The sequence below is a fragment of the Postia placenta genome (genome assembly GCF_002117355.1).
Source record: "Postia placenta MAD-698-R-SB12 unplaced genomic scaffold POSPLAscaffold_3, whole genome shotgun sequence".
NCBI lineage: Eukaryota > Fungi > Basidiomycota > Agaricomycetes > Polyporales > Adustoporiaceae > Rhodonia > Rhodonia placenta.
The window spans coordinates 2,962,145-2,973,921 of record NW_020169834.1 but is presented as its reverse complement, the minus strand read 5'-3'; the positions used below and the strand labels follow the sequence as shown (position 1 = coordinate 2,973,921).

Genomic DNA, 11,777 nt, shown 5'->3' with positions numbered 1-11,777 from the left:
CGTCGTGTACTTGAGGATTGGTTATCCCGCGTTGGTTCGCATTGGTCCTTCCTGGTCTGGCCTAAGGATCCTTCCGGTCCGATTCCATTGTGGTGGCGAGCGCGAGTGGAATGCAAGACGTGGGCAGGGCGGGAGTCTGCAATATCTCAAGCATACGTGGATGGCTGGCCCAGTGGCGTGACTGTTCTTCAAGACAATGTTGCATTGTGAAACTGCAGACAATGGAACGATCCTGACTGGCTCCTAGTGGCGAAAGACGGCGTCCGTCCGTTTCAGGCGTGGTCACCTCGGGGTGCACAATAATTAAGCCCGAGGCCAATCGCGAAGAGCAGATTCCGGATGGTCGTGACTTCGCGAAGCATGCGACGTGCGCAGTATCAGTACAAGCCACCCGAAGACGCTATATTCTCACGGCCCAGGACACACCGTTGTTCGGATGCTGAACTGTCGAACTACGCAAATATACAGCTCGGACGTGTGCATTTGGGTAATGTATTTGCTGTGTTCCTTGTCGCGCCTTGCCTTCTCACCAGCTCTGATGTACATCATGTATCCACGCTCATATCCAATGTTATTCTCTCGCTGCCCTTATGATCCTGTCCAAATGGAAACAATCATGTCTGCTCGAGGGATATGTATATGTCTGCATTGTTGTCTACGCCCCACCAGTCCAAATCATGCGTGTCATCCTGATCAACCAGCGCGAGATGGTCATCGGGCATTTGTAGCCGTATTCGCAGGGACGCCTGAGCAGCCCGCGGGATCTTGAACGACTTTGCTACCTTCATGGAGAACGTCCGCATGGACATGGTGGGCAGGACGCGCAGTGCCATGGCCGGGCCCGTGGTCGTGGTGTTCGGACCCTTCGAAAGGCCGTCGACGCATTGACGGACGTTCACCTCTGCAGGATGAAGCATCCGATCAGCCGACTCATGCAGGGGGAGGAGAGTGGAACGCCTACGAATGAGGCGGCTACTGAGGGTGTCAGGTCTGTCTCGCGGGGCGGCTGGCGTATGATCGGGCCGCCCGTGCTCTGAGAATGAGAGTAGGTGCCACAGGCACAACGAGCGTTAATATACGGTGGTTGCAAGAACTCAGTTCTGCAGCCCACAATGCGGGAGGAAGTCGACGTACTTTCGCAGAGCGCTCGCCAGCGCGGGTGCTCGCGGCATAGCGCGTCTTCGTCAAGCGGTCCGTGCTTGCTCACATATGAGAGGTAGAACAGCTCGCTGTCGACGCGCTCCTTGTTCGAGATCTATTTTCGGCCGAGGGAGCGATCGGGACGGAGTGAGAAACACACGGAACGCGTGCGGGAGAAGCACTGACGGGGGCTGCATCCAGGCTCGTTAAGGAGGGGATCCGCGCGATGGCGAACTGCCGCGCGTGCGCGCTTGCTGCTTCAGCTGTGCGGTGCAGAATGTAAGCGCCAGGTTGTGAAGGCGAGGCGCGTGGGACGCAAAGTTACATGCCTTCGGTGACAGGGTTGCCCGCGAGTGCCAGCGACTCGAGCACGGGGCACCACAGCGGCAGGCGATCGATATCGCTCCACGCGCTCAGGCGGTTAAACGAGAGAGAGAGGTGCTTCAGACCTGCGATGGGCGACTGTGACAAATCAGCGAGCGGCTCGATTGTCTCGACGCAGTTGGAGGGGAGCACTAGGCGCTGAAGTCTGCGCGAACATTGCGGTTAGGGGATGAGGGGACATGAGAACGATTGTGCCACTTACGTCGTGTACGGCCGTAAGGCATGACAGACTGCCGGCCAGCTGTGCAGACCATTACTATCGAAATTGAGCTCACGGAGCGGTGGGACGCTGGGCGGCGCGCCGGAGTCATCATCGCTGCCGGGAGACAGTGATTCGAGACGGTTGTAACCCATCTCAACAGTCTCGAGGACTGGCATGGCGCTTGTCGCGAGCTGCATATCCACCCATGTGGTCAGCGTCGCGTTGAGCTGGAGCTCGCGTAGGTTCCGAAAAGCAGACGCGGCAAGGACTCGGTTGGTCACGGGTCTCAGGCGGTTCTGGCTGCCGTACTGTGGTCAGTTTCAAAAACAGATCGAGAGACCGCACGGCATACTTGAGTGCCAGCGCGCGAAGATGCGGAAGCTCGGATGTGACTTGTGCGACGACATCCCATGATGGGATGAGATTCTTGGATAGGTCCAGACCGCGCATACCTATAAAATACGGTAAATACATTGGTAGAATTGACTGGTGAGTGCGCCACCATCTACAGGAGTGTTGATGAAACCCAAACAACAAGCAGGCCGAGCAGTTGAGGAGATTTTGATCTTCGCACATGGACCTCGGACTTGTTAATCCGACGGGATGATAGGTCCCTGAATGGAGTGTCCTTGACGAGTCTCAAAACGTCCTTATTTTCCGGAGGTTCACGCTGCATAGGCCACCTAGCACAGGGCGAACTGGGCTTCCAGATGTGCGTTGTCGGGGTCATCGACTGCCTACAAGTGTCCGTTTGCTACGGTCGGGCCCGAGTGAACTCGCCGAACACGGAGGCCCGACACACAGCAAACCAAAGCGAATCGCAACAGTTATTGCCGATTCGTCTACATTCGATCCCATGTGTGTGTTGGACACACCAGAAGGGAAGCCAGGGAATCGATTCGGCCGAAAAGCAGACTATTCAGACCATTCGCGCTGAAAATAGCTGACATTGACTCGTTTCATCTGCAACGAAGTAGTCACCGTTATACGAAAAGGCCGAGCTGAAAAGCTCGCGCAATCATCATCATAAGCGTGATCCGGAGATGATTTTTGCCAGTACACAGGCATTTTTACACTCGGTTAAAACTACCAGCAATCAGGCCACGAAGCAAAACGGTAGTGCAGCTCGAGCTATTGTTGGGGCTTCCATTGATGTCGACAGGCGACGACAGTCAAAAGAGACTGATGGGGAGTTGCCGCCACAGTCATCAATGGAGCGACCGGCCAACGCAGATAGCATAATTTGCGTCGTCCACACCAAATGGTTTCCTGGACACTTACCAGAACATGTGTCTGCGACGGCTCCAGGTGGGTCTGCGGCGGCCACACTCTCACCGTCGAGGCTGACCTCACGGAGCCGCTCGAGGCGCGCGAGCTTGCTCCGGATTCTGTCCAAGCCAACTGCTTCCACCTCGATCGCGCCATGCGATGAGCCTAGGATCAATTTTTCGAGGGCCTCGCCATGAGGCATTTCAATGTATTTGGCGTACATGGCGGTGAGGAAGGATCTGCCATAAGATATTGTTGGTGACGGGCGTATGAAAGACCCTGAATTGGGGACTCTGTGTGGTAGAGCTGATAGTGTCGAGGTACCAGAGCGAAGTAGCCACGAGCTCACAAGCAGGAGAAGTAGCGGACGCCGTCCTTCACGCCATCGTGCTTACCACGATGAGGGTCATCCCATTCGACACCGAGCCAGACGCCGCTGGTGTCGTGCACATTGCCTGCAAATCTGACAGTCCCGAGAAAACCGGAATGATTTATCCGCGTGCCAATCAGCGGCAGCTGTTGGCCGGACATTGGTGGTAGAATGCAGATGAGCCCGTGAAAGACGGTGAGGTTTCTCCGTCAATAGCTGCGGCAGATGCGTTGTTGCGAAAGGAGCAATAACGGAGAGTGGAAGGGCACATCGAGTCGCGACAGGTCACGTGCACCGTGATCTCACGCGTCCGGTCGGCGCGCGACTGCCTTAGGGATTCCGACTTGGAGTCTCACAGGCTTGTGACCTGTCTCATTTCCCGGCGCGGGTCCCCGTCTTGTCCTTATTTTCTTATCAGGTTGGTGCCCATTGCCTTCTACGATGTTGGCGACGCGCCTACGTATCGCAAGGATGGCACACATTAACCGTGCAGCAGTCCAGCGCACAGCCGCGATTCAAAGACATATGTCCTCTGGCGCGGCCAGCGGACCAGCCTTAGATGAGGTCAGTGCCTGTGATATCATTATAGCATAGCACTCTGATGTGCGCGCTGCAGGCGCCAGTTCTATTCAAGTCCGATGGGTGCCTCAGGACATATGTCCTCAACCGATCCAAGAAGTTGAATGCCTTGAACGATGATATGCTGGGCATCCTCAGGCCGAAGATAGAAGTATGTCATAACAGAGGTATATTGGAACTTCGAAAGTCTGATTGTGGTACAGGAATGGGCGCAGGGCGAGCTAGCCGGTGTCATCGTAGGAACGGGCGTGGGCAGGGCCTTCTGTGCGGGCGGCGATGTCGAAAGTGAGTGCCGAAAGTCTTTGGGAGCTGCGCGGCGCCTGACTTGTTGGCGTTATAGGTGTTGTCAAATACGCTTCGCATCCCGATACATTACCCAAGGCGATTGATTTCTTCCACAAAGAGTGCGTCTACAGTGATTCCCCCCTGTTACCTTTGAAGGGCGAATGTTCACCCTCCCAGATTCGAACTGGACTACATACTGGCTGCAATGCCAAAACCTTACGTTGCTGTAATGGATGGTATCACCAGTGAGTGCTCGTATGTCCTCTTCGGTGCTGACGCTGAATTTCATGTGCAGTGGGCGGGGGTGTCGGACTGGGTATCAATGCACCATTCCGTGTCGCTACTGAGAACACAGTTCTTGCCATGCCCGAAACAAAGATTGGCTACTGCCCCGACGTCGGTGCTAGCTACTTCTTGTCGAGAGTGGATGGCGAGATCGGCACATACATGGCCCTCACGTCGCAAACACTGAACGGCCGTGCGGTCTTGTAAGTCGCATTGCCATTTTTCGTGACGCGTTCAAATCTCAGCTCACACCGGGTAGCGAGCATGGTTTTGCAACACATTTTATTCCTGCGCGCCGCATCCCTGGACTGCTCGAGCGCCTCGCGTCGATAGACCACCCTTCGTACGCGCAAATTGACAGCATCCTCGAGGAGCACCGAGCAGAGCGATTTCCTGGGGAGCCTGCAAGCTCGCTCATAGGCGTCGTACGCGAGGCCCTCGACAAGGCTTTCAAGCATAGCTCCGTGGAGGAAATCATCGTAGAACTGCAGTCAATACTCAAGGGAAGTACTCACGAGAGCGTTCGCTCGTGGGCTCAAGAAACGCTGGACGCTCTTTCGATGAGAAGTCCCACAAGTCTGAAGGTAGCGTTGGCCGCGGTGCGCAGGGGCAAGAACATGCCGCTGCTTGAGGCGCTGCAGATGGAAATGAACATTGCGACAGCATTCTGCGTGCGCGTCTTACCCCTGGCTCGCTGATGAACATCTGTCACTGACGCAATCTTGCAGCATGGCGCCAGCCCAGATTTCCCTACTGGCGTCACTGCCGTAATCACGAAAAAATCCAAAGAGCGGCCAAACTGGTCCCCCGATACGCTCGAGGAAGTCACGGACGCGTATATCGCGAAGGAATTCTTCTCAACATACTCGCCCGACGTCGGTACTGCGCCGAAGCTCGCTGCTCCCACTTACCTTGCGGAGTCCACGCGCGTCGTGAACCCGATGGAGTATGCACTCCCGGCGGAGGCAGAGATCCGGCAAATGGTCAACGGGAGTCATCCTGCGAGCGGGAGCACGGTGTTGACGCTCGACGAGCTCGTGCAAGCATTCAACGTATTGAAGAAGGGCAAGACGGGGCTGCGCGAGAAGATTGTCGAGGTCGTCGCGCGGTGCTGCATCACGGAGAAAGACAAGCGCGGCGAGCAGCAGTGGCTCAAGTGGCGGCACTGAGTTGTGAGTCAGAGCCAATTCATACAACAGATCGCAGCCGGCGTGTCGCATCGAGAATGCACAGATGTATCGCTACTAATGATAGTGACGATGACGCACCGTCTGTGTCAGAATGTCGAGATGGTCTGTTTCTGACATTGCATTCGTGTTTGTTTTGCGACAAGACCTCGGTGCACCAACGGGGATAGCCTACATCATCTTCGGAAGAGATGGACGCCATGTTATCGTGACCCGATCAAGTAACGCAAACGCCTCCACGGGGTCGTCACCTGATGGAGTGTCGTCCGAAGCTCCGCAGTCGTACATAGTAAGTGTGCTCAGAGCAATTTGCATATTGACATGCCGCCGGCACCAATTGAGCAGACGACACTGCTATTATAGTGAGGCGCTGAAATCGATCCGCTAGATGTGACTGTCTGTTCGACGAACCATGGACCTCACGTCGGACGGCTCCTTCTGCCGTGTCGTTTGCCGAGTGTCCAACGAGAGTACAAAGCTCGCAAGAGCGGTTGCGGCTGGGTTGTGGTCAGGCTGGTCAAGGGCCATCGGAAAAGACACTTTCTGGCACCTCGGCCGCATGGAGCGTGGAATGCAAATCATGATGCGCTCGAATCCACGACGGTACCTGTGTGGCATTGGCCTTGTACTTTGATGAGCAAATTCTCGAACGTGAGCATAAGTCAATGCATGAAACGGCAAAACGTGTGTCGCGTGGTGTATGTAAAAAAAGGCAGTATAGGTTGCCTGCATCGCTCTTGCATGGTACTGAGTCATCTTTCACAGGCCCGGTAGCGATTTGGGGCATTGTGTGTAGGCAATGTACGATCCATCTCCTGTGTCAGCCGTAGACATCATGGTCGAAGTTTGTGGCACAATGTGGCACAGACCAACAGTACCCTTGCAGCCTTTGATGCGACCCAACACTCCTGAGGATCAGTTTAGTAAGACCGGTGTTCAGACCTTGTTCAAGGGATAACGGAACAGACACGGCCAAGGAACTCGAGGTTGGAGCAGACACGGGACGTGCACTGCTCAGCGGCATGGGACTGCGTACCCGGACGGCCTTGGCCCTCTGTGAATGTGGACGCTTGCGTGCAACACCTCCGATGTGCATCGCTGAGGTCGGTGAGGAGCAATGTACGGTGGACGGGAACCCGCGCAGGTTGTTCTGTACCGTAGGGCATTTTTCTGCCAATGTGTCGCAGATGGAGCGAAACACCCCCACGGGTACACAGCCACTGCCATCGTTTGTCGATGTTGGATAATGAACGTCGCGGTCATCCGCGCCGACGCGGGAGACGCCGTGACACGTTGCGCATGTGTGTGAAGTCCGATGGACGTGCGAGAATCTTGAATAGTGCGTTGGGTGTTCTAAACGGATAGCTGTAGTAATTGACACAACACGAGGCCCGTGTGCATCAGGAAGTTGCAGCGGGAAAGCGAGACGGGATCGCGGTGGGGGCAGGACTGGATGCGGCCGAGTTGACGCCTGGGTCTGATCTGACTGTGCCTGTCTCAGACGGTGGCGAGCGCAGGATTGTACAGATGCATTCCGTTGCAGCCGAGTCACACATCAAAAAGCTAAAACGTCTCGATCGCGATCTCAGATCTCGCTATGCCTGCCAGGATGTCACACTGCACAACGGCGGGAACCACTTACGTGCACTCGCAGAAATCCTCTTATTCCAGAAGCCCCCCCTCGTATAAAGACTCCCAACCCCATGCTTTGACCACTCACCAACTATCACCACTTCTCTACTCACAATCACATCTCTCTCATGCGCCTCTCCTCCCCCATCCACTTACTCGATTGGGCAGCGACCGCCGCGTGGGATGCCTCCCAAGTCGTCAGATCGACGACATGCAGCGGTAAACTGTCCGCCTTCTGCCCCCGCACTTACGACGTCGATCCAAAGTCTGGCTTCTTTCCGCCACAACCGCTGCCGAGATTGCCAGACGCGTTAAGTGTTTGGGAGGACGCGCTGCAAGAGGCACCGGGGGTTCTGTTCCTGGCCCAGGATCAGGGTCCGCAGGCGATCGCGAAGCGGCCGGCAGGGGAGAGATGGCGGCAGAAGATCCGATCTGTGAGTTAATCCAGCGACATGTTCGCGGGATGGATGACATATACGCCACACATTGTCAGATGCCACTTAAGAGCATTGATGCAATACGCGACGACCTACGGAGGCTACAAAGGGCGCACATGGTCCTTGCGACTATCATGCATTACTACGTCCATTCGCTGCCGCAGGCGGACGTAGAAGCATCCATTGTCGTTCCAAAGTCCGTAGCGGTCCCGTTGTCTGCGGTGTCGCAGCTGCTTCAAATCGCTCCGGTACTCACTTTCGCGGACACCGTCCTGTGGAATTGGGAATTCATCGACCCAACGCAGCCGCTTTCTATTGACAATATGCGCTATGTCAACAATTTCTCGGGTACACAGGCCGAGAATAACTTTTACCTCGCGTCAGCAGCCGTGGAGCTCAAGGGCGTGGAGATGCTGGACATCTTCGAGGGCTTCATGAACCTGCGCGACGCCACGGACACCCATGCCACATCGATGCTCGCACGCGACCTGACACGGCTTGTCAAGATCATCGAGGAGCTTGAATCCATCTTTGTTTCCATGCGTAACACCGTCGACCCCCACGAGTTCTACTGGAATGTGCGCCAATGGTGGTCTGGCGCAACCTCGAAAGGCCCCAACCACCCAGGTTGGGTGCTGGAGGGCGTACGGTCCGCGGACCAGGCTGATCTTGGCGGTGCGTCCGCGGGACAGAGCTCCGTGATGCATGCACTCGACATATTCCTCGATATCGACCACCGCCTCCAAGACGCCCGCACACCCGCGCCATCGGACAACAACCGGCGCGCGGACCATGGTTTCATGGACAGAATGCGCCGTTACATGCCGGGGCTGCACCGGGAGTACCTGGAGAACCTAAGCTCTGTGCGCGAGATCGCGGAGCGCACGCCGAGCTTGCGGGAGCCGTACAACGCGGCGGTAATGGCGCTGAAGCGGCTTCGGGATTCGCATATTCGGATCGTCGCGATATATGTAATCTCGAAAGCTAATTCGACGCCGCCCGCCAACATCAGGGTGGACAAGCCCAGCGCTTCCCAAAGGGACGGACCATCCCGCGGAACCGGCGGTAGCGAGGTCTCGACACTGCTCAAGGCGGGTCGCGACGCCACTCAGCGTGCCGTGCTTAAATGAACCTAAACACATGCAATCAATGGTCTCTGGACCTGTTTTCTAGACCCGATAGAGTTACTTTACCATGTTCACCTAACCTCGCTTTCTTGTTGTCGCAACGCTCTCACGGACCTTACGGATGCTTGCTCGCCTTGCACCACATGACAATGTAGCTGTATTCTTAGCCTTCTTGCTGTCCAGAGCTGTAGCATAGATTATTATACGTGTTGTACAAATAGACCACGCTGTCGGTAATATCGTATCAATGAACACTAGTAGCAATACTGTGTCAATAGAACAAACTTACACATTCTTATTCCACCGGATCAGATGCTGCATGGTGTTCGCCTTGATGTGTGATGAAGCAGATCGCCTTGCAACGGCATAGAGACACAGTTCCACACTATGAGAGTTTACAAATCCGCCGGCATATATGCACGCAGTGTGAACTTTGAAGGGAAGTCGCCGAAGATGAGGATAGCCGCGCCGTGTCACGGTTTACGTAAGCGACGCGCTACTTAAGGGTCACGCGCGACGCGACGCGTTTGACTCTCAGCCGACCTTCACCTCTTACCCTATGGAGCAGCAACTCACCGCAGGCATCTGTGCACGTCTGCACAACATACGCGATAATGATGACCCAGTACTGCAGACGTCTCCAACGGTGCAGTTTCTGTCCCTGAAGAGGGTTCCCCCGATCCCTGGGTCGTCCGCGACTGTGGATCGCTACCGAATCATCGTGTCCGACGGCGAACACTTCTTGCAAGCCATGATGGCGACCCAGCTGAACCATCTCGTTGAAGAGGGGCAGGTCACGAAGCATTCCATCATTATAATGGAACGCTTCAGCTGTAACGTGGTGCAGGAGAAACGGTCAGATGCAAGACAGGGGCCCCGAATGCATTTTTACTCATGTTTTGCACATCTTGTAGACTGCTCATTGTGCTGCAACTCAGTGTAGTGGTGAAGGAGGCACCGAAGATCGGTAATCCGACCGCGCTCCAGTTGCCCTCTGTCCCTGAAGGTGGTGCGCAAGCAGCATCGACCTCCGCTGTCCCTTCGGCCTCCACTACGCCCACTCCCGCGCCTGCTCCAGCTCCAGCTCCCATGGCTCAGCCTGTGCGCCAACAGAACCGAGGCGGTCGTACTGTATCTGTCTACCCCATCGAGAGCCTTAGCCCCTACCAGAATCACTGGCAGATCAGGGCGCGCGTTACCCAGAAGTCAGATATCAAGACGTGGTCTAACCAGCGCGGGGAAGGCAAGTTGTTCAGTGTCAACCTTATGGACGAGAGTGGCGAGATTAAGGGCACCGCATTCAACAATATGGTCGATGAGTTGTATGACAAGCTGCAAGAGGGCAAGGTGTACTACATATCAAAGGCCAGAGTGAACCTGGCGAAGAAAAAGTTCTCCAACATTCAGAATGAATATGAGTTATCCCTCGATCGCGCTACCGAAGTTCAGGAGGTGTGTACACACATCTGTGTGAGCAGACGCTCTAGAGAGTGACCCCTTTGTAGTGCGAGGACACCAACGATGTTCCTGCCGTCAAGTTCAATTTCGTAGACATTGGCAAGCTGAGTGAATTGCCGAAGGATTCTGTCTGTGGTAAGCCGCGTTTGCTATATTGTAACATTGGTCTGACGTCTTCTGGCAGATGTGATTGGCATCGTCAAAGAAGTAGGCCCCCTGGGCGAGATCACATCTAGACAAAACAAAACAGTAATACCTATCATCAAATGTGCCTTTACAACATCTCACATATTTTGCAGATCTCCAAGCGCGAGCTGACACTCGTCGATCGGTCGAACTTTTCAGTGCGTCTAACCCTTTGGGGCAAGCAAGCAGAAACCTTCGCTGCCGACGGCCAACCCGTCATTGCCTTCAAGGGCGCAAAGGTTGGTGACTTCGGAGGTGTGTTACTGATTTGCCACTGAACTTGGTTATGGCTTACATTGTCATTAGGCCGCTCGCTGTCCATGTTTAGTTCCAGCACCATGCACATGGACCCGGACACACCCGAGGGGCATTTGTTGCGCGGCTGGTACGACTCGATTGGCGTGAACGAGAGCTACCAAGCGTACAGCAACAACGGCGCGGGCATGAGCTCGTCCTACGCCACATTTGACCGCGTGGAGATTCTACCGCTAAATGACGTCAAAGAGCGCGAACTAGGCATGTCGGACAAGCCTGACTCGTTCTCTGCACGCGCAACAGTCATGCATATCAAGCCGGACAACCTCGCGTACCCCGCATGCCAGTCGCAGGGCTGCAACAAGAAAGTCATCGAGGACCATGATGGGACATGGCGCTGCGAAAAATGCAACAAGACCTGGGACAAGCCTGAGTATAGGTGCGGTGCAGTGGCGGCTGTGGTGCGATGGTGTACTCTGACACAGATCCACCGTTGCATCATTACAATCGCTACAGGTACATTGTCGCGATGGCAGTGGCGGACTATTCTGGCCAGGCATGGCTACAGGGCTTTAACGACGTCGGCCAGGTGATCTTCGGTATGAGCGCGGACGAGCTCATGGAGATCAAGGTCAGTGGCGCGTGGACCGTTTCAGATACGAGGAGATGCTGACATTTCATCAGGACCGCAATGATGTCGAGTTCACCAAGATTGTAGAACAGGCCACTGGTACCGCCTACAACTACGCCTGCAGGGCGAAGCAGGATACATACAATGTACGTTCCCAACCCTGGGTATCAGAGAAAAGGCTCACCTCGCTTTGACCGCCAGGATACGACACGCGTTCGGTACTCCATTCAACGCATTCTACCACTGAACTACCAAGAGGAAGCAAAGTACCTATCGGACCTCCTGCGTTCCAGTGACTGGGCGCGGTGAAGATAGGGTCAAGCATGGCTCTGTCGCCCCGCCTGTCGTTT

General features: G+C 55.2%; 4 protein-coding genes across 4 annotated transcripts; 3 read left to right on the top strand and 1 right to left on the bottom strand.

Moving 5' to 3' along the window:
* Nucleotides 1–614: 614 nt before the first annotated feature.
* POSPLADRAFT_1136159 (hypothetical protein) lies at nt 615–3,526 on the bottom strand (the record flags this gene model as incomplete). Its single annotated transcript, XM_024484649.1, has 9 exons — nt 615–901; nt 962–1,033; nt 1,135–1,255; nt 1,327–1,390; nt 1,466–1,669; nt 1,727–2,026; nt 2,079–2,178; nt 3,008–3,288; nt 3,345–3,526. 9 exons carry the CDS (start codon nt 3,524–3,526, stop codon nt 615–617), a joined length of 1,611 nt encoding a protein of 536 aa, XP_024342392.1.
* Nucleotides 3,527–3,806: 280 nt separating this feature from the next.
* On the top strand, nt 3,807–5,818 carry POSPLADRAFT_1179331 (hypothetical protein; the record flags this gene model as incomplete). The annotated part of the gene is made up of 8 exons (XM_024488658.1): nt 3,807–3,939; nt 3,989–4,095; nt 4,148–4,229; nt 4,285–4,348; nt 4,407–4,474; nt 4,525–4,717; nt 4,774–5,185; nt 5,243–5,818. 8 exons carry the CDS (start codon nt 3,807–3,809, stop codon nt 5,681–5,683), a joined length of 1,500 nt encoding a protein of 499 aa, XP_024342391.1. The 3' UTR covers nt 5,684–5,818.
* Nucleotides 5,819–7,461: 1,643 nt separating this feature from the next.
* On the top strand, nt 7,462–8,900 carry POSPLADRAFT_1135140 (hypothetical protein; the record flags this gene model as incomplete). Its single annotated transcript, XM_024484547.1, has 2 exons — nt 7,462–7,767; nt 7,827–8,900. The coding sequence occupies 2 exons, from the start codon at nt 7,462–7,464 to the stop codon at nt 8,898–8,900; spliced, it is 1,380 nt and encodes a 459-aa protein (XP_024342390.1).
* A 556-nt stretch (nt 8,901–9,456) lies between these two features.
* On the top strand, nt 9,457–11,736 carry POSPLADRAFT_1179328 (hypothetical protein; the record flags this gene model as incomplete). Its single annotated transcript, XM_024488657.1, has 9 exons — nt 9,457–9,752; nt 9,812–10,349; nt 10,403–10,490; nt 10,540–10,604; nt 10,655–10,796; nt 10,848–11,235; nt 11,313–11,427; nt 11,481–11,573; nt 11,629–11,736. The coding sequence occupies 9 exons, from the start codon at nt 9,457–9,459 to the stop codon at nt 11,734–11,736; spliced, it is 1,833 nt and encodes a 610-aa protein (XP_024342389.1).
* Nucleotides 11,737–11,777: the final 41 nt, after the last annotated feature.